This window comes from Oryx dammah, unplaced genomic scaffold (genome assembly GCF_014754425.2).
Source record: "Oryx dammah isolate SB20612 unplaced genomic scaffold, SCBI_Odam_1.1 HiC_scaffold_25, whole genome shotgun sequence".
NCBI classification, from domain to species: domain Eukaryota; kingdom Metazoa; phylum Chordata; class Mammalia; order Artiodactyla; family Bovidae; genus Oryx; species Oryx dammah.
Window position 1 is genome coordinate 71,110,907 of NW_024070209.1, and position 24,522 is coordinate 71,135,428.

General features: G+C 40.8%; 2 protein-coding genes across 4 annotated transcripts in view; one reads left to right on the plus strand and one right to left on the minus strand.

Moving 5' to 3' along the window:
* The window catches only part of RBKS (ribokinase), a 108,498-nt gene extending 86,466 nt beyond the window's left edge, over window positions 1-22,032 (plus strand). The window contains exons 8-9 of one of the 3 annotated variants that reach the window (XM_040224385.1): window positions 13,866-13,967; window positions 15,430-16,068. In XM_040224385.1, coding sequence (XP_040080319.1) covers window positions 13,866-13,967; window positions 15,430-15,495 — 168 coding nt within the window. In that variant the 3' untranslated portion in view covers window positions 15,496-16,068. Of the gene's footprint in view, window positions 1-13,865; window positions 16,069-21,797 lie in introns of those variants that run through there. The other 2 variants (XM_040224386.1, XM_040224384.1) reach the window with 2 other exon arrangements.
* On the minus strand, window positions 15,682-24,236 carry MRPL33 (mitochondrial ribosomal protein L33). The gene is made up of 4 exons (XM_040224390.1): window positions 24,142-24,236; window positions 23,248-23,266; window positions 21,501-21,607; window positions 15,682-15,982 (listed from the first exon to the last, which is right to left on the minus strand). Exons 1-4 carry the CDS (start codon window positions 24,161-24,163, stop codon window positions 15,933-15,935), a joined length of 198 nt encoding a protein of 65 aa, XP_040080324.1. The 5' UTR covers window positions 24,164-24,236; the 3' UTR covers window positions 15,682-15,932.
* Between the last annotated feature and the right edge of the window lie 286 nt (window positions 24,237-24,522).

The following is a 24,522-nucleotide window of genomic DNA, read 5'->3' on the forward strand; positions in this document are numbered from 1 at the left end:
TAGGTTCTGCTGTAGGCGCCTGACAAGTTCTTACCTTGGGGATTTTCACCACATGGGTTTTTTTTTTTTTTTTTTTTCCTAGCCACACTTAATACCCATCATGCCTTACAACTCTTCCATTTTTCTATCAACTGGAAGTTGGCAAACTAGGACTTTCACAGGTCTGTCTCATTGTCATCCCTCCTACGGGGCAGTCTTAAGACAGCGTGTGCTCCTCACCTAATCACTCAGCACCCAGCCTCCTGACAGTCCTTGATTCAGTCAGCACATATTTCAGCAGTGAGTCTGGCCTAGTCCAGTGACCCTTGCACTAGTCCAAGGGTATGGAAGTGATGAAGACCACAGAGGAGGACGGGGGGTGGGGGTGGGGTGGGGGGGGTGGTGGTGTGTAGGAGAGTATGTAACCCAGACTTGTGGGATCAGGGAAAACGCAGCGCTTTGAATATAGTACCAGTCAGTAAATATGTGATGACTACGTTCATACCTGAGTTGAGTCTAGGAGTTGGTGTAGGAATGAGGTCAAGCAGAGCCACCTCCGTGAATGAAGACCCAAGGTTACATGTGTGAGTAGGAAAAAGTAAGAGATGAAACTGGGGAGGTGGGCAGGGGGAGCCTCGTGTGCCATGCTAAGGAGCTAAAACATTATCCTAATAAGAAAGATGAGAAATGTTCAAAGGGATTTAAGGTGGAAGTGAGGTGGCCCGATGTACAGCAGTATGGAGGATGGAGTGGAAGGGGCCAGATCAGAGACAGGGTGAATAGCTAAGGAAGTGAGCATGATCCTCCGGTGGTTATGTGAGCATGAGGTAGGGATGGAGTAGGGATGAGATGAGGGGACAGATTAAAGAAATATTTAGCATTTAAACTTGGCAGCCGGAGAAGGCAATGGCACCCCACTCCAGTACTCTTGCCTGGAAAATCCCATGGACAGAGGAGCCTGGTAGGCTGCAGTCCATGGGGTCGCTGAGGGTCGAATATGACTGAGCGACTTCACTTTCACTTTTCACTTTCATGCATTGGAGAAGGAAATGGCAACCCACTCCAGTGTTCTTGCCTGGAGAATCCCAGGGACGGGGGAGCCTGGTGGGCTGCCGTCTCTGGGGTCGCACAGAGTCGGACACGACTGAAGCGAATTAGCAGTAGCAGCAGCAAACTTGGCAGCTGGTGGCTGTCTAGAAGAACCCCAAGATTTTCAGGGTGGAAGTGCCACAAACTGAAAAGACAAGAAAAGGCTCATGTTCAGTCAGGATTAGGAGTTCGATTCAGGCATGTGGAGTTAGAATCAGCTGCCAGAGACATGAGGCTGGTTGAACTGACTCACAGGTAGGTAAGATACACAAGCCTGAAGACAGAGGAGAATCTGGACTAAACGTAATGACTGAGGACTCCTCAGATTCATAGCAGTCAAGACCATAAAGTATTTGACACACCCAGGATATTAGGGGGAAGAGAAAGGCAGTGGGTGAAGGAGAGAACCTGGGAGAATACCAACAGCCACAGTGCAGGAGGGGGAAGACAGACCCAGGGCAGAGACAAAGGAGGGCCAGAGAGCCACAGGGCCCCAAGAGAGTGCCTCACTGCTCTGCGCGTCTCTGCCCCCTAAACCTCTGGCTGTCCTGTTCTTCACAAGTAAGCTCTTTCACCTCCTTAACTCCCCACACAGCCCCTGTAGGTGAAAGTTGCTCCTGATCCTAGGGCACATTCTTGTGGCTTCCAGCTGCCCCTTCTCTCCCCTCCTGTAAAGATTCCTGCATCTTTGAGGCTCATGCAATTCAGTTACAAAGTCTGGACCTCTTTTCCTGGTCATTCTCTGTTTGTCTAAGAAGCTAGCATCCACATCACCATTTCTCTCTCCATCCTCCTCCCACCCCTGCAATGCTAGCAACATAAGATGACTCCAGTACCATGAGGATGAACCATCACCAAGTCCCATATTTCCTAGATGCCCTCACTCCAGGGACTCTTCACCTCCACTCCAGCTTCCCACTCCCATGACGACTCCCAGGAAATGGCTAATACCTGGCACCGCTTCTGTTCTGTGGGAATAAACCTCACATCCCACAACCAGCTCTCACCCTTCTCCTACACTAGTTCTCACATTCCTTAGTTACCTCTGACCTGTTGACCTCTCCTGACCTCTTCCTTCCTTACCCAGGCTAGACCAATTATTTATCTGGTTATTCTTTCCTGTAATCTCTGCTCCCTTTGGACCCACCCTCTTCCACCACACCTGCTCAGGGCAACTCTGATTCCCATTCTCTTCTCTGCTCCTGCTCCAAACAGGCAGAGAGAAATGGGACCCCCTCCAGAGGGACATCATTAAAGATTCATGGTCTTCACTCCTGGCATTCTTCATCACTACAGAAAACATAAGTCCTTCCCCTGGGGAAACAGGAAAAATTGAGCAGTAGCCAGAAGCCCAGTCTCACTCCCAAAATAGCTTATCCACCTGCTCTGCCGCTAGATTTCCACCCAGATGTCCTTGGTACAGTCTTTACTGCCATCTACCTCTATTCCTACCGTGGGCAAGTTACTTAACCTCCTTAAATCCTAGTTTCCTCCATTTTAAAATAAGGATCCCCCAGGCTTGCTGCCAACCCCTGAGGCACTTTGTGCAAATCAGAAGTTGCCTCTAAACAGGCACGCAGCTCAGAGTGCTGAGCATGGCCTGCAGACCCAGGGTCAGCCTGCCACCTGGGCACCCTCATGCAGAACCACGTTGTATAACCAGACTCTGCAGCCCCATCAATACCTATGAGGTTTATCACTCTTGTCAGACAGCAGAGCCCTGAGAGACTGAGCCGATGAGCTCAGTGCAGGAGCAGACCAGGGTCATAGTCAAAGACTCAGGCAGGCAAGGGGCAGTGGGAGGGCATGGGGAGTGGGGGCAGGCGGACAGAGAGGATGGTCTGAAAGGGAGAAGGGAAAAGAGTCACCAGCCTCCCCAGGGCCACATCGCATCAAGTTCTGGTGCCAGAGGCTGCCCCCTCCCCAAGTCACCTCTGGGTGCTGTCCTTAGGAGCACCCACCTCTCAGATTCTCCCCTTGGGGTTCCTCTCATCAGCTGTTCATGAGTGTCATCTCTACCCCACCAGCCCTGCAGAGTGCCTTGCCCTCCCACCCTCCACCCCACTGGAGGCCTCAGGTTCGCCACAGGCGTGTCTTGCTCCTTCCACTTCATGGATACTCCAGCTGTCTCCTGGGTCCCTCAGACCAGCACCCCTCAGGATCCAGGAGTGGCAGGCCCTCAAGAGAGCAGGACTTTCAGAATGCCACACCCATTCTCTAAGGGCAGCTCTTCCTTAAGAGGAAGTTATTGTTGAGAAGGCAATGAATAGTAGCCACCTGGGTATTTTTATTGAAGATAGATGAATTATGCCATCACCCCTTTTGGCACAAAAATAATTTTCAGTAAAAGGTTAAAACCATCATGTTGTATCAATGAGAACTATTCCATTATTCCAAGAATGATTGATTGGAAAGAACGTTACTTACAGGGAAATCACAGTGATACAATACAGCTTCTACTTTTAAAGCACTTTCCATTAAAAAAAAATTATACCAATGTATAAAAATAGTTATACTGAAGATGTGAATCAACAGCCGAGTAATTTATTGGCACTTGAAAGCCTTGTGGTATAAATAGATTCAACAATGAGACTATCAAGTAACTGGGCTGTGGCAACCTAACCTCCATTTTCACTGATACAAAACAAAGTCACACATAGTTCAGTGAGGGACATCTGGCCCCCTTGGGAGAAAGCACCAGGAGAGAAAAACACAGTGAACTAGGACCAAGACTCAGGTCAGCTCACCCAGTTAGCGCTGAGTGAGGCAGTCCAAGAGATAGGCGACGGAGATATGGTCTCTGCCCTCAAGGAGTTTTCAAGTTGTCCCAGACTCTAGCCTGTACACCAAATAGTCACTACAGTGTTTTAAGTGTCCTAAAGAAGTACAAATACATCAGAAGGGAGGGAGGAATTTCTCTGGTGGTCCAGTGGCCAAGACTCCACACTCCCAATGCAGAGGCAGAAGGTCCGGGTTCAATCCTTGGTTGCGGAACTAGAGCTGACATGTCACAACTAAAGATCCTGAGTGCCACAGTAAGACCTGTGCGGCCAAATAAATATTCGAAAGGGAGGAAGACTCTTTTCAGCTTGGTTTGGGGTGTGGTGGCAGGAGGGCGGGGGGCCAGGGGACGTCATTGTAAAATGAAATGAGGTCAGTCTCGTGTATGAAGGTACCCAGATTTGCAGCCTCCTGATGGATGCAGGGCAGACAATAGAAGTTCACTCCCTTCCTTTCCCTAACACTCTTCTACGTAAGTAGTACTTTCCCACCCCTTCATGCTTAAATTTCGGAGTTTTTTCACTGTTTGATGCAATGTGACTTTTAAGATATTATTCACTGGCCTTCACGTCTTTGAGCTGACAGCCCCCTGTCAGCCAGGAGCAACCCTGCTTTCTTGTACTGTTTTTGGAATGAGGCTAGACGGCTGCCTTCTTTGTGAAGAAGAAGGTAGTCCACCATCACCGCAGACTCCCACCATCTCTTTTCTGGTGAGAAGGTGGAGACCCAGGCAGCTGAGAGTTGGCCGATCAGCAGTCATTAATTGAGCTCATTCTACTTTTAAGGATTGTGTAACTCTGGGGAGTCAGCAGATCGGAAAGAACCAGATAAGATTTCTGGCCTCTCAGAGGAGTTTTGACACATGGAATTGCCTCAATCAAAGCTCCTGGTTGAAAACCAGTTGTGTTAGCGGCATGGAGCACTGGACACCATTACAATGCTACCACTGACATCCCAGAATTCAGTTTCTCTGCAGTCAGTGTCGCAGCCAGAAAATGTTCCTTCCAGTCCCCTGGGCTTGCAGGTGGGTGCACTGCCTAGTCCTCCACTGCAAAGGAAATTGCCTCAATGAGATGGGGTATTCCCAACTGCAGGAAGGAGGTTTTCTCAGTTCAGTTCGCCCCAGCTTGTCTCAGATGTCCACTTGATTGAATTTAGAAAAGGGGGGAAGTCATTCAGAGGCTGAAATTGGACCATTTAAAAATTCAAGAGTGACCGACATTGATTTTTTAAACTTCTTTAGTAAAATTTCTTTTATTAAAAACTTCTCTTAACAAAAATTTTAATTTTTAAAAGAACAGAAAAGTTGCAGTACTCCCATATACTCTTCACAGTTTTACCAATTATTAACATTTTTACAATGCTAACAAATTTGCCAGTTTGTTTTATTGGTGTCTCTCAAAATACATAAAGGTACTTTTTCTTTTGATGAACAGTTTGAGAGTAAGTTGCAGACATGGTGACTCTTTACCTCTTAATACTTCAGGATATATCTCCTGAGAACAAGGACATTAAAAAAAAAAAAACTACAATGTAATCACTGAATTCAGAAAACTTAACACTAAGATAATCTTATCTTCCATGCACAGCGCAATAATGTTCTTTATAAACTTTCTGTCCAGGAGCCAGTCCAAGATTATGTATCTCACTGAATTGTCATGTTGCTTTAGTCTCCTTTACTATGAAACAGTTCCTTAACCTTTGCCTTTCTTGATATTGATCTTTTGTGAAAAGCACAACCTCATTGTTTATAGAATTTTTCTCAGTTTAGGTTTGTCTGATGCTTCCCCATAATCCAAGTTAGGTTATGCATTTGGGGCAGGAATACCACACAAGTGACCATATTTCCTTTTCAAGGCCCCACATCAGGGAGCATCAGTTTCTCTCTTTACTGGTATGTTGATCACTTACTCAAGGTGCTGTCCACCAGATTTCTGCATGTAGAGTTACTCTTTTTCCCTTTTGTAATTAATAGGTAATCTGCGGGGAGAGACTTTGAAACTTGTAAATATTCTGCCTTCATCAGACCTTTATTCAGCAGTTTTAATGTATCCATTGTTGATTCTTTCCTGAATTAGTTATTATTACTCTGGGTTCAAAATGGTGATTTTTCAGATTTCTGTATTTACTAGCTGGCATTCTACTTTAAGGACGAGTTTTGTCCAGGATTTTTTCCCTTTATTTAATATCAGTATAGATTTATGGATTATTAGTAAATTTTTTATTTATCGGCTGTGCTGGGTCTTCACCACTGCACTCAGGCTTTCTCTAGTTGCTGCGAGCAGGGGCTACTCCTCCTTGTGGAGCACAGGCTCTAGGGTGCACAGGCTTCAGTATTTGCAGCACGTGGGCTCAGCAGTTGCAGCACAGATAGAGTTGTTCCATAGCGACATGTGGGATCTTCCTGGACCACAGGTCAAGCCCATGTCCCCTGTATTGGCAGATGGATTCTTAACCACTGGACCACCAGGGAAGTCCTCCCTTAATAAATTTTAATGTAACTGTTAACAGCTTATCTATATTTGGAATCCATCCCTTAGATAAATTACGTCTCCATTTTTTAGATCAACCTAATTACAAGTGGATCTCTTTTTTATGTGAACTTGAACATTTAATCTATGCTCCAATATCTGCAAAGGTGAACAGGAAGTAGAAAACGTTTATGGCACTTTTAAGCTTAAACACAAAGGTGACTGAAGTCTTCTGAATAGCTGTGGCAGAATGGGGTAACCTGGGAAGCCTTTTTGAGAATGGAAGGAAAGAGGTTCCACAGACAGGAGAGAGAAGGCACAATCAATGTCTTTCAGACTTGACACAGAGAAAGGGATACTCAGCAGAAATGTTGAGGATGGGGGAAGGGCAGGGAAAGAACCAAAGGTGGAATTAATATGCCCAGTCTGTGCGTAGAGTGTGCAGAAGAGCAGCGGAGGTCAAGGGAGTATGGTGGAAAGGTATGTGAAGTAGTTAAGAGTTCTATTCGAGGACTTTGGGTAAGAATACTGAGCAGCAGGGAATGACAGATTCCCAAAATCCCCATGAGGAAGATGTTGTTTCATTTTATTTATAAGAAAATGAAGTCGCAGAGAATTTAATTTTCCCAATGTCCCCAAAATACTAAATTTAAAGCCAAGATTTAAACACAAATTTATCTAACTTTAAAGCCCACGCTGTCAAAAGAAAGAGACACATCTGTAGTGGAAGAACAGTGATAGAATTAGGGCTCTCAGTATAAAAACAGATAGGTTCCTATGTGCCAGTCATAACATCTCAGTAATTAGCCCAACCATGCACTTTAGAGTAAATCAGTAGTAAGCCCAGTGTGCTTAAGAAAGTTAAGGTTTTCACAATTTATGACCCTGCATGTCTGAATGCCCCCACCCTATCCCAGTCTTTATTTTTAAAATATCAGCTTTATGGAGATATCATTTTAGTATGCAATAAGATTTCACCCATTTTAAGTTTATGATTCAGTGAGTTTTGACAAATGTATATAATCATTTACCAACATGATCACAATATAGAATTTTATCACTCTAGGAAGCTCTCTATGCAGTCCCTTTGCAGTTGATATTCTCCAGCCCCTGGCCTACTTTCTATCTCAATACTTCAGCCTTTTCTAGAATTTCATATCAATGAAATCATAGAATATGGTATGTAGTCTTTTGACTGGCTTCTTTCACTAAGCATAATACTTTTGAGATTCATGCACGCTGTTGTATTAGCAGTTCATTTCCTTTCATTGCTAAGTAGTATTTTATTATATGGATATACTACAGTTTGTTTCCCCATTCATCAGTTCAAGGACATTTGTATTGTTTCCAGTTTGGTGCAATTATAAATAACGCTGCTATAAACATGCACATATAGGTCTCTATGTAGATACATGTTTTCACTTCTCGGGTAAATATCTAAGAGGAGAACTGCTGGGTTATATGTTAAGTGTATGTTACATGTTATAAGAAACTGCCTAACTATTTTCCAAAGTGTCTGTATCATTTTGCATTCCCACAAACGATGAATGAGATTGTTCCACATCTACACCAAAAGTCAGTATTTTAGTCTTTTTAAACTTATCCTTTCTAATCAGTATGTAGTATTATCTCATTGTTTTTAATTTGGATTTCCTTGGTGTCTAATAATGTCTAGAATCTTTATATATACTTTTTTTGCCATCTATATGTCTTCTTTGAAGACGCCTCTGTTCAAATCTTCTGCTCATTTTTATTGGCTTGTCATATTGTTTTATTGAGTTATGAGTTCTTTATCACATATGTTTTGCAAATACTTTCTCCCAGTCTGTGGCTTGCCTTTTGATATTCTTTTGAAGGGCAAAACTTTTAACTTTGACAAAGCCCAGTTTATCAGTTTTTTTTTTTTTTTTTTAATATTTCATGCTTTTGGTGTCCTATGAAATCTGCCTAACACAAGGTTACAAAGATTTTCTCCTCTATTTTCTTCTTCCGGATATTGTGTCATTTCAACTGTCACATTTAGGTCTCTGACTCATTTGAAGTTGGTTTTTGTGTGCGGTGTGAGGTAAAGTTTTGCATATAGATTCCCATTTGTTCCTGCACCATTTGTTGAAATGACTGTCCTTTCATCCATTGAATTACCTTGTCAAAAATAGGCTGACCATATATATCTGTGGGTCTGTTTCTATATTCTCTTTTCTGTTCCAGTGATCTTACATGTCTATCCTTACATCAGTATCTGTGATTACTGTAACTTATGGTAACTCTTGAAATCAGATATCAGTTAATATCCTCCAACTTCATTCTACTTTTTTCAAAATTGTTTTGTCTATTCTAGGTCCTTTGCCCTTCCATATTAATTTTAGACTCAGTTTGCCAGTTTTTAAAAATGGCAAGCTAGGGTTTTTATTGAAATTGCATTGAATCTGTACATCAGTTTAGGGAGAACTGACAACATATTTTTTATGCTACTGCAAATGGTATTGCTTTGATAATTTTAATTTCTTATTATTAATAATTGCTGGTACATAGAAATAAAATTGATTTTTAAAAATATTGTTTACCTTGCTAAAGCCACTATTTCTAGTAACTTTTTTAGATTTCTTAGGATTTTCTACATCGGAGAAGGCAATGGCACCCCTCTCCAGTACTCTTGCCTGGAAAATCCCATGGATGGAGGAGCCTGGTGGGCTGCAGTCCATGGGGTCGCAACTGAGCGACTTCACTTTCACTTTCATGCATTGGAGAAGGAAATGGCAACTCACTCCAGTGTTCTTGCCTAGAGATTCCCAGGGACGGCGGAGCCTGGTGGGCTGCCTTCTATGGGGTCGCACAGAGTCTTAGAAGCAGCAGCAGCAGGATTTTCTACATAGGTGATTTTGCCATCTGCATAGTAAGAGTTTTACTTCTTTCTTTCAAATCTGTATACCTTTTCCTGCTTTTCCTTTTTGATTGCACTGGCAAGGAAATCCAGTATGACGCTGAACAGAAACAGTGAGAACAAATCTTTGAATTGTTTTCAGTATTAGAGGGGGAAGCTTTCAGTCTTTCTCATTAAGAATGATGTTAACTATAGATTTTTCATAAAGGTTCTTTATCAAGAAGATCGAGTTATACTTTTATTCCAAACTGAATTTTTATCATGAATGAAAGTAGAATTTTATCAAATGCTTTTTCTGCTTCTATTTTTTTTTTTGAGTATAAGTAATATACAATGTTTTGAGGTTTTTAATATAGTGAATTCCTTTTTTTAAAATGTTAAACCACTCTTGCATTCCTGGGATAAACCCTACTTGGTCATGATATATATTCAATTTGCTAAAGTTTTTAAGGTTTATACACCTATATTCATGAGAGATACTGATCTGTTGTTTTGTTTTGCTTTTCCTTGTAATATCATTGTCTGAATTTGGTACCATAGTAATGCTGGCCTTATAAAATGACTTGGGAATTGTTCCCTTGTCTCTTCTATTTTCTGAAAGAATATATGTAGAATTAGTATTGTTTCTTACTTAAATACTTGCTAGAATTCTCCAGTGAAGTCATCTAGACTTCGGTTTTCTTTCATCTAGCCTAGAGCTTTCTTCGCAGGAAAAAAAAAAATCCCTTTTTTTAATACAGAAAGGATTTGCCTTTGCTGTCTACCAACACACTGTATAGCACTAAGAGTAAATGGAGATCAAGCTGCAAAATTGTTGGTGCCGAAATAAGGCTTCCAGCACACACAGTTCTACCAAGCACTGTGTTTCCAATGACTTCGGCTATAGTGGAGAAAAATTTAAGTGATCTAGTAGAGTCTTTTCAGATATAGGTACAGTATTTTTTAAACTTCCTTAAAAATCTCCTTTGCGGTCAAATGCCCTATGAGCTGACAGGAGTATGTAAGACTAACGTCTCCACTGGTGCCAGAATGTTTCCTGTCAGCACTGTACCTCTGCTCTGGTTAGGCTGCAAGTTAAAAAGGAGCAAGGCACAGAGGCATGACTTAACTTCTCATTAAATATGTTTATTGCCTTACATTTTTTTTGAAAAGTATTACAAGTTTAAAACAGTAAGCTTAAATAACAAGGTTAAACAATGATATAAAAGTAGGTAGGAAAAAAAAGAATTTGCCATTCTTTGCAGATAAGAAAAATAAATTTTAACAATTTGATACATACTCTTCATTCTTTCTGTATTCTTTTTTTAAAAATGCACACATACTCTAGGCACAGCTGTTTTTCTTTTTTCTCCCACCAACCCTCTATGGGATCATGATACTGAAATCTTTTCTGCCTCAAGTAATGGACATTCCTCCAGGTATGTACATATACTGCTAACCTTTCCTTATTAACAGCTGTATATTTTTTCCTTAATTCAAAAGTGTAAGTTTATTCATCCATTCTTCTATTTGATAGAAAATCACATTATTTCTTTAGAAACAGTGCTGCAGTCAACATCTTTGGGCATATATCCCAATATATAAAAGCTTTCAGTTCTGTCGATTTCCAGAAGACTACCGAGTCAAAAGACATACACACTTTTTAACAAATACTGTATTGCTCTCCTCCATTCCTACCAACAAATGTATTATATGAGAGTATCATTGTCCTCTCTATCTTCATCTTGCTGCTTTTGCTATCAATCTTATTCTTTTATCAGTCTGATGGGTAAAAAATATTGATTTGAATTTTCTTTAATAGCTGATAATGTGGCAACTTTTCTTGTTTGCTTATTGGCAATTTACTTTTCCTTTTCTGAAGTTGCAAACTGTATCTTTTGCCCATTTTTATCCAGGATTTGTCTTTTTCCCAGCAATTTGAAGGTGTTCTTTGAATATTAGGAATGTCATATATACTAAAAGAATTTTCACCAAATTTGTACTTTTTCATTTGGCTTTTTTTTTTTTTTGCCTGAGCAACACAGCATGTGGGTTCTTGGTTCCCCTACCAGGGCTTGAACCTGGGCCCCCTGCAGAGGAGGCACAGAGTCTTAACCATTGAACAACCAGGGAAGTCCCTCATTTAACTTTATTTACAGTGTCTTTGGACATATATTTTTTAAATTTTTATAAATTAAATCTATTCTTTTTTTCATTATGGTTTTGGGGTTTAGTGACTTGCTTATAGTTTCCTTGCTTGGAGTTATTCAAATATTCATCTAAATTTTCATATTATGTTAGTTTTATTTTTTTACATTCAAGCCTTTAACCTACCAGGAGTTTAACGTTGTGTATGATATAAGGAGGAATGACAATGTGAAATCTTTTAAGTTTGCCAAAAAAAAAAGGGGGGGGGGTGTTGCCGTAACTCTTCATATATTATAGTATTTCCCATATTTTCATAATATACCCTCAACCTAGCTCATGATTTCTCTGCTTTCAGACCTGTCTATTGTCACACTGCTGTGCTCCAAACTGAGGGAGGGCACGTCTGTCTCTTTTTCCATTGTTTCCATGAGGAAACACTAATAAACAATTTTAAGGCACCTAGCATAGTGCTTGACATATTTTCGGTACTCAGACAACATGGGAGGAAGGAAAGTGTTGAATTCACACCTGTGTTACTATGACTCCTTGGCAACTTTAATATTGACGGCTTATCTGTGTAAACAAGGGGAAATGTCATTCTCCTTAAAGCCATTCGGTGTCTCATGAGCTCACTCAGTTCCTTCCGCCTCCTGTATCTTTGTTCTAAGGCCTTCCTTCTCCCTATAAATCTGTCCCATTTCATAAAGACTCCCCTTAAGCAGGCTTTCCTCAAACCCTTCCTTGTAGTTCAACAGTATGTGTAAAGTACTGCCACATTAGCCTTTAATCCACAATGGATTTTACTGTTTTTCAAATACCCATCACTGTGCTAGGCACATAGCTCATTAAATACTTAAACTGCAACTGAAACAGTACTGCATACCAAGGCTCTTTATAAAGGCTCGAGTAGAGCCTCAAGATTTGTTATGAAAGCCCTTGGGACTAAGGAAGCAACACACTGGGGAAAACTGGACAGTGACCCTGAAAGCCGTTAAATACCAGAGTGATTTTTCTAGTGAAACTGTGTCATCAGATTTATTTTAAACACATTTGTTGGATGAACACATGACTAACTATTGCCCAATCTGAAGGCGAGGTCAACAGACTTTCTTTGGAGGTTTTTGTTTCCATGAGTTCCTATATGGCCTTCACCAATGTAGGCCTTTAGAAATTCAGGGGAAATGGAATAAGCCTTATATGTCCCTATATTTAGTTTGAAAATAACATCTGAATGCCTCTCACCACTTCCTTGATGAATTTTTAATGGAGAAACAGCTAATTCGAGCACTAGGGCAGAGAATATACAAAATGAGCTTGGAGTATCTTATAATGTCAGAAAATAAGGAAAGCACTCAAAAAAAAAAAATGAGAGTTTATCAGAAGGACACAAGTGCCAGATCAAAGAACTCCCAATGGTCAAAGCTGGAACAACTTGAGCAACAAAATAAATAGTGTAGTGTTGGATTATAGCCCAAGGAATGAAATAAATATCCCTGACTTCATACTGATATAAATAAAGTTAAATAAATAAATGAGGGAAAAGAAACATATCTGCCATAGAGAAGAATTCCAAATAATTTATGGAGATACTCAACCCCCAAGAAGGTAGAGCATAACTCCCCACCCCTTAAGTGTGGATTACACTTAGTGATGTGCTTCCAAAGAACACAGTGTGATAAGAGAGACCAAAGTAACTTTAGAGTGGAGACAGCTGACAAAGACTACCTTAGCCAAGCGACCATGATCAACATCAGTGTTAAGTCATGTTGACAGTATGTACCCTTGTTATGCTCTGATGAGAATGACACTTCACCTCTGTGGTCTTCCTCCCTACAACCATAAACACAGTCTAATCTGGAGAAAAACAGACACAAATCCCAATGGAGGTACATTCTACAAAATACTCAACCAGTCCTCAAAACTATCAAGGTCATCATAAACAAAGAATGTCTAAGAAACTGTCACAACCTATAGGACTTTCAGGAAGTATGACAATGAAATGTAATTCAGGTATATTGGAGGAGGTCTTGGAACAGAAAAAAGACACTAAACAAAACTAATGATATCCAAATGAAGTATGGGTGTGTATGTGTGTTCACTCAGTCGTGTCTGACTCTTTACGACCCTTTGGGCTGTAGCTCACCAGGCTCCTCCGTCTGTGGGATTTTTTCAGGCAAGGATTGGAGATGAACATTTCCTCCTCCAGGGGATCTTCCCCATCCAAGGATCAAACTCACATCTCTTCTATCTCCTGCATTTCAGGCAGTTCTTTACCCACTGAGCCACTGGGGAAGCCAGAATGAAGAACGGAGTTTAGTTAATACTATAGCACTGTTATTTCATTAGTAGTGGCAAATTACCCTAGTGATGTTAGATGTTCACAGAATTGGATGTGTGCTATGTGAAATCTCTACTATCCTTGTACCTCTTCTGTAAATCTAAAACTAAAGTTAAAAGTATACTTAAATATTTTGAAAACACAGATTGGGCAACAAATGACTATATGCTTATCTCTACAAATGTGCTTTGAATTACAGGGTGCTGGTGACAGTTTTGTGGGAGCTTTGGCCTTCTACCTGGCTTACTACTCACATCTGTCCTTGGAAGAAATGCTCAAGAGATCTAATTTCATTGCAGCGGTCAGTGTCCAGGTCACAGGAACACAGTCATCTTATCCATACAAAAAAGACCTGCCCCTTGATCTGTTTTGATTGCTATAAACTCCAAAGTAAATATACCTGGAAATAAAATGTACTTAGGGATGTCACTATTAATTAGCAGCTTACTATAAAATGTCACCTCCTTTCTTTGCAAATATTATGTTCATTTACCAAGTCATCCTCAAGCCTTCAATTATTTCTTTATAATGATTTGCTTTTCATGCAAAGTCAACTAGACAGAATTAAGGATACTACAACAAAGACCCGTACAAACAACCCCGCCATTCAGGAACCAGCAAACTCTACTGCCAATACATCATGAACACTGTTATGTACACCAAACAGCTGAATTTGCAAGCAGCAGTGTCTAGAATCAGCAGAGAATGTTAAATAAGGGAAAGAGGGGTATGACTTGGGCCACACAAGCAGTTCCTAAGAAGGGCAGCTGATGTTCAGCTTTGCCTTGAGTGTTGTCAGAGCTTCTGGTTCTGCAAGAGAAGCCAGAAGTTTAGATGTTTATTGAAATCTTTCAACATTTAAGTATCAGCAACTGAGTTTTTTAAAATTGTAAACAACACCTGTGGGCCACTTTTAGCCTATGTGCTAAATAGACAAGTCATTTGCTAAGCCAGATTTTAAGTTGGTTTTAAGTGATTCATGCATATCACAGACCCTTTACACTGGGTTTAGGTAGAATCAAGTGAACTATTTTTCTTGTAACCCAATACCACAATGTAGAGTTTCAATCTAAAAATAGCCAAGATCTCACCTATTATTGCTTTCAATTAGAGCTTTAACAAAAGATGCCAGAAAAATAGCTGACTGACTGTAATGCCACAAGCCTCTAAGACTCAACAACTGTCTAATTCCATTTCCAGAGAGGCATTCTCACATTTCCTCAGGAGACAAGACTGGGCCACAGGGAGGGAACACCTGTTACTCAGGAACAGCACTGGTTTCTTAATGCTTATGGTCATGGACACTCCATCCTTCTCCCCTATAAATGCTTTAAATGCTATAGGATACATACCAGCAGAGCTCAAAATATGAGCTGATCCTTACCTTCAACGAGAAATTTGATAGGGAGAGAAATGGGCAATTTTGAAAACGTGGTAAACAACAGCTTGGGTGGGAAAGCGTTACAGATCTGGGGAGGGCAGGAGTCCTTACCTGTACATTAGGGATAATCAGTGGAATTTCCAAGCTGGTTGGCTGTGTAGTACCACTGCCACAAAAGCTGAGCCATTAGCTTTATGGAAATACACTATAGCGCCTCTTATTAAAAAAAAAAAAAATTCTAGAAGTAGTCCAAACTGTTCCTAGAAAATCCTAGATACTGCTTTGGTGACCTGAGTTTGAGAGTGTGGACTAATGGCATTTTTCTAATTATATAAGCACAGATCAAAAATAGAAGTTCTCTTGGTTTCTTCTGTGTTAATAGGCTGGCTTCCTCCTTTCATTCCTGCTCACCTCTGCCATCTGTGTTATCGCACAGGAGTTCTTTTAAGATCTCTCTGGACCATGACCCTGCCTTTTCTATGAAGTACAAGTGAGGGCAGACTGGAAACTCTTGCACAAATCTCACTATGGAAAATTTTCTTTTCTTACATGAAACAATGGTTATTTCTTAGTACTGTAGTTTTAAAAATTTCAAATAGTGGAGGAAAACATCACTAAAAGACAATAGCACAGGCTATTTTAATATATTTTATTAAGGGCTATAAAAATATCCAGAAAGATAAATAAATGTGATGCAATGGTATATGTCCTAATATGAAGAACTTGTTTTCACTGCATTGTTTTCCTTCACAATGGCCTTCAAATCACAGGAGGCAGTGATTCCGTGCCATTTCCTCTTCTTTATTACACGCTGCAGAATTTCTGAATCAGTATCCCACCCTTGATCTTCTCATTTATAAATCAAATTCATTTTCAATCCATTGTTTAGAGGGAGCGTATTTTTTTCTGTTCCACAAAGAGGACTTTTTTTTTCACTGTAGGAGGAGAAAAAAGGATTGTAGCAGAAAACTAAAAAGTTTATCATCAGCATTTTTTAATAAAAATACACATCAGACCATGAGCCCTCTCCTTTCTCTTCTTTTACTTTCCTTTGTCATGAGGATGAAGCTGACTTGCAAACTCAGTTCACTGATCCCAGAGAGGACTGGAGAAAATGGTAAGGAAAACAGAGAAGGCCCAGCAGCCAACCAGTGGCATCCCTGATAACCCACAAAGTCACATTTAACCAATATGAAATATTCAAATTAAAAAAAGAAAAACAGGCAAAAAAATGTCTTCACTTAGCTAATGCCCACTCTTGTATGAGGTAAAGCAAGGAGAGATTGTAGGAAAAAGCTAGACTCCAGAAAAAGAGTGGTAAAAACTGAGCAGACCACAGAAGAAAAGGAAGCCTGGCTCAAAGTGTAAATACACATTAAACCTTGAACTTTCCAGAAGTGGTTTCATATATCCAAGTACAGATTTACTATTATAACCCAAATCTTATTATTATGAATATCATAACAGAGTATAGTACTCTGAAACACACCAAACAAAAGTGCTCACTTCCTGGATCAAAGATTAGAGACTAGATGCTAGGCAATATTCCTGTAATGCCCTATATAGAATTCCACTAACATCACACATCTCTCTTACACACACACACACACCCGAATTCTTCTTTGCAAAAGAAACAAAAACAGTGCACCAAGGACTATGTATGACATGACAGCAACCCCCTTGTCCCTACCACACAAATTTTAGCTTTGTTTTTTGTTATTCTTCTATAATTAATATGGATACCCTGCATGTGAGATCCCCAAACTATCTATTATCAACAGTTAGCTAGGGAGCTTATTTAAATACATTCCTACTTTTACCTCCATCTCTACCCTGATTCTATTTCTGCAGAACCAGAGTGGGACTGGAAGTCTGTATTTTTTTTAAACTCAGGATGATCCTGATGGCAGCTAAAATTAATAACCATTAACCAGTCAACAGAAACTTTACCTATAAAATTAACAATGTATTTTATTACTTTGTACATAGGAATATTTTTAATATATTTCAAAAGACCTAGTATTAAACATAAGTAGGACCAGTGCTCCTTCAAATTCCAAGGAAGACTACAAAGCACTGAAAGAACCCAAACAACTTCCCATCAGTGTTATTCACTGCAAAAAATATTTCCATGTTTTTCTACATGGAACTAAATAATTGATTAAAAAAAGAACTTGTCTCATGCATAACTGGTCAGGAGATTATTTAAGTGACCCTGGATAGGAATAACTGATGAAGACTATTCATGAAAATTTGATATACTTGCTGCATTCATTCCCTTAATTCAAAGAATAAATTTTTAAGTCCACAGAACTGTGCTAGGCAATGTGGGATTTATGAACGTGTAAGAAGAGTCCTATCTGCGCCAAAGAATTGATGCTTTTGAACTGTGGTATTGGACTCTTGAGGGTCCCTTGGACTGCAAGAAGATCCAACCAGTCCATTCTGAAGGAGATCAGCCCTGGGTGTTCTCTGGAAGGAATGATTAAGCTAAAGCTGAAGCTCCAGTACTTTGGCCACCTCATGCGAAGAGTTGACTCATCGCAAAAGACTCTGTGCTAGGAGGGATTGGGGACAGGAGGAGAAGGGGACGACAGAGGATGAGATGGCTGGATGGCATCACCGACTCGATGGACATGAGTCTGAATGAACTCCGGGAGTTGGTGATGGACAGGGAGGCCTGGCATGCTGCGATTCATGGGGTCGCAAAGAGTCGGACACGACTGAGCGACTGGACTGAACTGAAGAAGAGTCCCTGATTTAGTACCAGTATACCATGAGGTACTTGTGTGAACATCCAGTAAGCCCCACAGGAACCTAAAGACTAAAAGGGACTGGAATGGTGAGGCAAACATCTCACAAGGAGGGTCAAGCTTAGGCTCTCAAGCAGCAGCAGCACTTGGATGAACTAACAGGGAAGAGCATCTAGTTTAGACAAACGGTGGCAGGAGATAAGGACAACAGTGCTGATTGCAGGGGAAGGTCCTGATTAAAAAAGGAAAAAAACAGACTAAACTGACTCCATGTAACAGAAAAAATAGGGGGCCTGGAATCAGAAAGACTGGGTTCAAGCCTTGCCTCCACCATTTATCTACTATAAGTTCTTGGGCAATTTCTCAAAATACTCTTCCTTCAGTTTTCTTCCCCATGAGAGGGATAACTCCATCTCCCTCACAGGACTGCCAGAGAGCAAACACTCACTATGTGTTAGCTGAATTCAAATGACACGCTGCTATCCTCAGTCAGTCATAAACAATAAATTAATTTTCTGTCAAAATATTTGCTGCTTAATTCATAGAAGAATGAATCTGTCAAGTTCTTGCCCTACATCTAACCTAAATCTATTCTGCTTCAATTAAAGTCAATATTGTCTTGTTTAGTCATCCAAGAAATTAAAACTGACAACTTTACATTTTCCTTATAATAAACCTTCATATATTTAACAAAGTTTAATACACTTATGCCTTAGCCTTTAATCCTTCCTCCTGGGAAATTTGCATCTAGATTCATACGAGGAAAAGGAGTTTGAAAAGACACAGGCTGGTTCTAGCCATAGAGTATACCATGAAGTACTCAAATAATTGGGAATTTGTCCATGTTTCCTTGCCTGATTTTCTTTGTAAAGCAGACAAGCAAAACATTACCCTGAAACTAAACCCTTAAACCATTTTCTCACTGCAGTAAAACATGCTAGAACAACTGCCAAGCTATTTGGTACCCTGGGCAATGGGGCAGGCCGTAAGGCAAACATCATGCAAGCCCACAGGGCATTCGGTAGGTGGGCAGAAAGCCAAGCAGTCAGCTATCCCAGAACATTCTTTTCTTCAGAAGAGACAAAGTTGTGCTGTCAAGGCTCCAATGATCCCTTCTCAGAAAAGCTCTAATCGTCTGTCTGAAATATATATATGAATATTTTCTTCCACTTTCAACTCATGGTTGGAACTGTTTATGGTTGTATCCTTTCCTGATCTCAAAATGTAAAATCAATCTGACAGAAAGTTCCTAATATCTCCATACTAAGACTGAAAATTCCAGTACATTTTCACACTTAAAATTTCACAGAAGGTTATTCAATCAACGTTTATTAACGCTTACAAGTTCCTTAAAAAGCTCTAAAGAAGCTAAAATGCTAGAAAACCACTTTATTGTAAAGTTCATCACTTTGGGTTTTCACCAGCTGATACAAAGAAATCAGAGGGAGAAAACCACCACATCAATCTAATATCATATTGCTATGGTCTCAAAGTTTGTGTTCCCCCAAATTTACGTTGAAATCCTAACCCACAAAGATGATGGTATTAGAAGGTGGGGCCGTGAGGAGGTGCTTTGGTCACGAGGGTGGAACCTTCGTGAATGGGATGAATCCTCATAAAAGATACCCCACAGAAGTTGCCTGCCCCTCCACCATGGGAGAACACAGCAAGAACCCGTTCCTATAAACCAGGACGAGGGCCCTCACCATGGGAAAGTCACCATGCTAGCACCTTGATCTTGGACTTTCCAGGTCCCAGAACTGCGAGAAATAAAACTGCTGTTTATAAGTCATCTAGTCTGTGGTATTTCATTATATCAACCCAGACTAAGACATATACCTCATCATTCTAATAATCTTTCATCATTTGAGATATATATCCTGAAATTCAGACTGCTAATCATGAGGGACAAACCTAGAATTCCCATTTTATTAGAGAATGACCAGAAAGTTTCACATCATAAAAACAGCAGGAAATTTTATTTCTGTTAAAGAATGGAACTCCTAACACTTTTTTTTTTTTTTTTTTTTGCCACATGGCATGCAGGATCTTAGTTCCCCAACTAGGAATTAAACCCATGCTACCCACTCCAGTATTCTTGGGTTTCCCTTGTGGCACAGCTGGTAAAGAATCCGCCTGCAATGCGGGAGACCTGTGTTCGATCCCTGGTTGAGAAGATCCCCTGGAGAAGGGAAAGGCTACCCACTACAGCATTCTGGCCTGGAGAATTCCATGGACTATACAGTCCATGGGGTTGCAGAGTCGGACACGACTTAGTGACTCTCACTTTCACTTTCACTCCTGCAGTGGAAGCACAGTCTTAACCTCTGGACCACCAGGGAAATCCCTCTCAGAGCCCTTTTTGAAGCCTCCTTACACTGGCACATCCCTGATTTTTTTGAAGGTGATATAATTTTTTATTTTGATGAATTCAGCTAATGAACAGTTTGTCAGATCTTCTTTACAAACTCTGAAAGCAGCTATTAAGGTGGCTGTCAGGCAGACCTGTACTAGTGCCCAACCAGAGGTCACACACTAGTGAGTTTTAGCCTCTTCTCTCAATAAGAGGTTCATACATAAAGTGACTCAGGGCCTAGGTTTTGGAGTCAGACAATCCTAAATTCAAATCTTTATTCTGTCACATATTTTAGTTACGTGTTCTTAACTAAAATCCCTGGCATCAAACTCATCATCTATAAAATGGGGTTCATATTGCCTGGAGAGTACGGGTGCTTGTGTTACGATGCATTCATGTATCTGAAGACTTAGGCAGGTAAACAAAGAAGACAGAATTTTCCATTTTGTCTGGTTGTTCACAAGCACTTGTTCCCTTTCTCTCAAGGGTCACTGCATTCTGTTGCCTATATTGTCCTTCTGTTGTTGTTGTTTCAGGAGGGAAGGTAAATTCGGTCCCATTGCTCCATCTTGGCCAGAAGTGAGTCTATCAGCCTTGTTCTTAGTTAACAAAATAACTGATTATGACGCTACATGCGTAAGACACTTCAGTCATGTCCGACTCTTTGTGACCCCAGGGACTGAAGCCTGCCAGGCTCCTCTGTCCATGGGATTCTCCAGGCAAGAATACTGGAGTGGGCTGCCATTTCCTCCCTCAGGGATTATGACGTTAACTGCCTATATTTCATTATGTAATGGATTAATTTGAAGAAATAAGATTCTAGCACCAATTCCAACTCTAATCACCAACCAAGTGTCTTAGAATTCAACTCAACCTTGACATACTTCTCTTTCTGTTTCCCGAACAGTATCGCCTATTCTACTTATATATCTGGTTTTTCACCTTCAAATCTTTGGTTAACTATCTCTTACTGGAGAGAGACATTCCCTGAACTATCCTACCTAAAGAATGAAGATGGGATCTACCTCCTTGCAACTCTATCCTGTATCTCAGCATCCTGCTTGTTTCTCGTATAGCACTATTAACTGTCGTCTTCCTTCCTCTCCCTTCCAACACCAGGTTTTGATCGTCAAGACCGAAGGCAGTGAGTCTATCTTATGTCCATGAATATCCCAGCACCTGGGATAGTAACTAGCACCAAAGTAAACTTTCAATATACACTAGGAATGAACACTATAGTGACAAAGGGGCCACAAAACTGCCTTTGTTCAACATCATCTGAAAAGGGCAACAGGCCTTGAAAGCATTTGAATTTATCATGGAGCAACTTTTCTGGAATCTTACCTACTGGATCATAATGCAGTAGAGTAAGTTTCTCCCATAGTCGGCTTCTCTTAGTGTTGAAGGAAAAACCTGTTCCAGCTTGGCTCACCATTTTCACCAGAATTGTTCTAAGATTTAAAAGCAAGTTGTTACAAGCTAAGGAGACAGACTAAAATCAGTAGTAGGGGGGATGGCACATTCTGAGAACACCATACAGTAGTATTACTTGTGGGGACATCAATTAAACCTTAAGTTCAGTTCTAAGACAGTCTAGATCTTAGAATGGTTCTGATTCCCAATATGTGTTCCATTACACAGAGTGCCTTGGAAATGACCTAACCAAAGCAAGAAGACTAATCAAACTGCATTGTGGGAACAGACTCAGACCCCCCCACATTTCAGGAGAAGAAATCAGGACAAGGAAAATACACAAGCACTGATAACCCTGGCAGGCCAGTCAAGAAGACAGTGGTCTCCGAAGAGCTTTATCTTTCACGTATGGGCAGTAAGAGTGAAATCAGGAAGCAATAGAATAAAGGGATTGGAACTTTCACACCGACAATGTGTAAAACCTTGTTGTTCCCTTTCATAGTTTAACTTACAATCATCCAAAGCACAAAGTTCATGTTTTGTCCCACTGGGCCTTTTAATACCTCATACTGTTTGCTACTTTTTCAGGTGTCTTATCTTCCTATATAGATCATGCTATTTGATTTCTCATCTAATTCCAAAAAGAATTTGAAGCACCTTATATTATACACCTTTGCATCCCTTTCAATGTTCAGCATAGTGCGTCATGCATTAGAGTGATACAATATTAAGTACTTGCTCTATGGCAAGCACAACATGCAAGGCCCTCCAAGTCTACATCTGCACCCTGGAGAAGGTATGGAAGTATGGAAGGTGAGTTGTGTACCCGAGGTCTGTAAGGCAAGACATATGTGACACATGGCACCAGAAGGACACAAAGAACATGAGAGGCAGGGCACACCTCTAAAGAAACTGAAGACACAGGAAATTCCCACAGAATGTGAAGAAGGAAAATAAGTAACTGGATTGTGTGAAAAGCTATATAAAGCAATAAAAGATATTGAGGGAAGAATACTAGCATACATGTTTTTCACTAACCTTAATCCAGAAAACCTAGCTTTAAGGATTTATTATGTGACTTGGGTTATAAACAAATGCTGCCTACTTTAGAATTTTTCTATTTTTAACACAGAAAATCTTACTTCAGTTATTGCCTACAAAATTTATTTTTGAAATACCAGTTTGGTATTAATAATCTCTCTGGTACAGCATAGAATCTTTAGCCTTTGCCATTTTTGAAATGCTTGTACCATGAATGCAAAAGACTACAAAACTCAAAACTGGCTCTGTAGATAGTCAAATCACAGCTTTTTTTGTTATATTCCTGTAGTGAGCTCCAGACAAATGGAGCTTGGTCCTCACTTTGAGGAAAAAGAACTGCAGTCGTAGTCCAAAGAGCATGGGGACCCTGATGACTTCTTTAGGAACAAGACAGCAAAAGCAACTTCTAAGGAAATTAACTGAAACCTCACTTAAATAGATCAGTTGGGAAGGAGGGAAAATATTTTAGTAAACAGTTCATAGGGCCAAAACAATTCATCAAGTGTAATCCTCAAATCAGACTTTAGAAAACTGAAGCCAAATGCTTAATTTAACATAAGGATTCATTGAGAGTAGCTGAACTAATGAATCTAACATAAACAAGCTTAAAAAAAAAAAAAGAAAAACTTCTACTTACTTTGACTTGCTCTTGGCAACTTTTTCATAGGCAGGAAAAGTCGAATAGAAATAGAAAAAAAAACAATTTATTATCTTGCTTATGCAAAATTCAAATAAAGCTCAAATTTTAAGATTATAATAAAAATATTTAAGTCATGAAATATGTCATAAATTGTCACTCAAGTAACTACTCCCGAGCTATTGGGGATCCCGTTAGGATTTTATAGATGGTTTTTAAAAATACAATCAGACCACCACAATTCTGGATGGAATGCTCTACACAATCTCTTTTCAGTTGAACTGACTACCTTTTAAATCTTCCCAAAGATCTGCTCCATTTGCTCCTCTTCTAAGGTGCAAATATTTGCACTAGAACAAGCCTCTTGTCTGGTAAATTAACCTATGCAAATTCAACAACCATCACATCAGGTGGAGAAAGGAAATTAAATCCATCCGGGAAGTCAGCCTGGTGCACCAAAGAACACGGTCTTGGGAGCCAGTGGGCTTCTTGCCCAGCCCGCTGTACGACCTAGGATCAATCACTGTTTCTCACCTTGAGAACTCGAAATGAGTGAACTAAAAATTCTGAAGTTTTCTCAGTTAGAACGTCCAGTGATTCTGCTGACACACCGCTACAGAAGGCGAGGGAGAGCCCCACTTCTGCCGGCCAGACTCTACCGTCCGAATGAGCCGAAACGGACCCAAATCTGCGCCGAAGACCCCCAAGATCCACTCGCCCCACGGGGAGCGCGGCCGCGGGGCATGCCGGGTGCTGTAGTCCTGAAGGGCTGGGACGTCGCAGCGGCGACTTCCCCACCGGCCTGCGCACTCCACCCTGCAATGTCCCAGGGCCCGCCTGACACCACCTCCTGCCCGCGAAGCAGGCCCTGCCGCCGCCTCCAGCCCCACTTACACGTAACCGCCGACAGGAACATGGCGACAGTACCCCTGAAGACTCGGTAACGGGCCCAAAGTTCCAGCGAGAAACAACTGCTTCCGGGGCACAGGTCTGTTCCGGAAAAGGATGTCCGGAAGTTCGCCACAGCCACGCCCCCTATATAAACCTCTGGGCTGAGCCCGCCCCTTTTCCGTGGTTGCTACAGTCCAGGTGTTTCTTATGTGGTGCTGGAGTGTGGAGTCCTTTTCATTTTTGGAGAGGACCTTTGTTATCGCTCGGGGTTCGCGCCCCACACCCTAACTCCTACTTCTGGGTCAAAGTTAGATGTTTTCCATACATATTTCACTAAATTATTGCAGTCGACTACATTAAAGCCACGGGAACTCTGCATGTTCC

Excerpts from the sequence above, each read along its gene's own strand:
- MRPL33 (XM_040224390.1), bottom strand. The coding sequence starts at position 24,163 with ATGTTCCTGTCGGCGGTTACGT. Across the intron at positions 15,983-21,500 it reads ACTGCATTATGATCCAGTAG|TGAAAAAAAAAGTCCTCTTT; the intron begins GTAAGATTCCAG and ends CTCCTCCTACAG.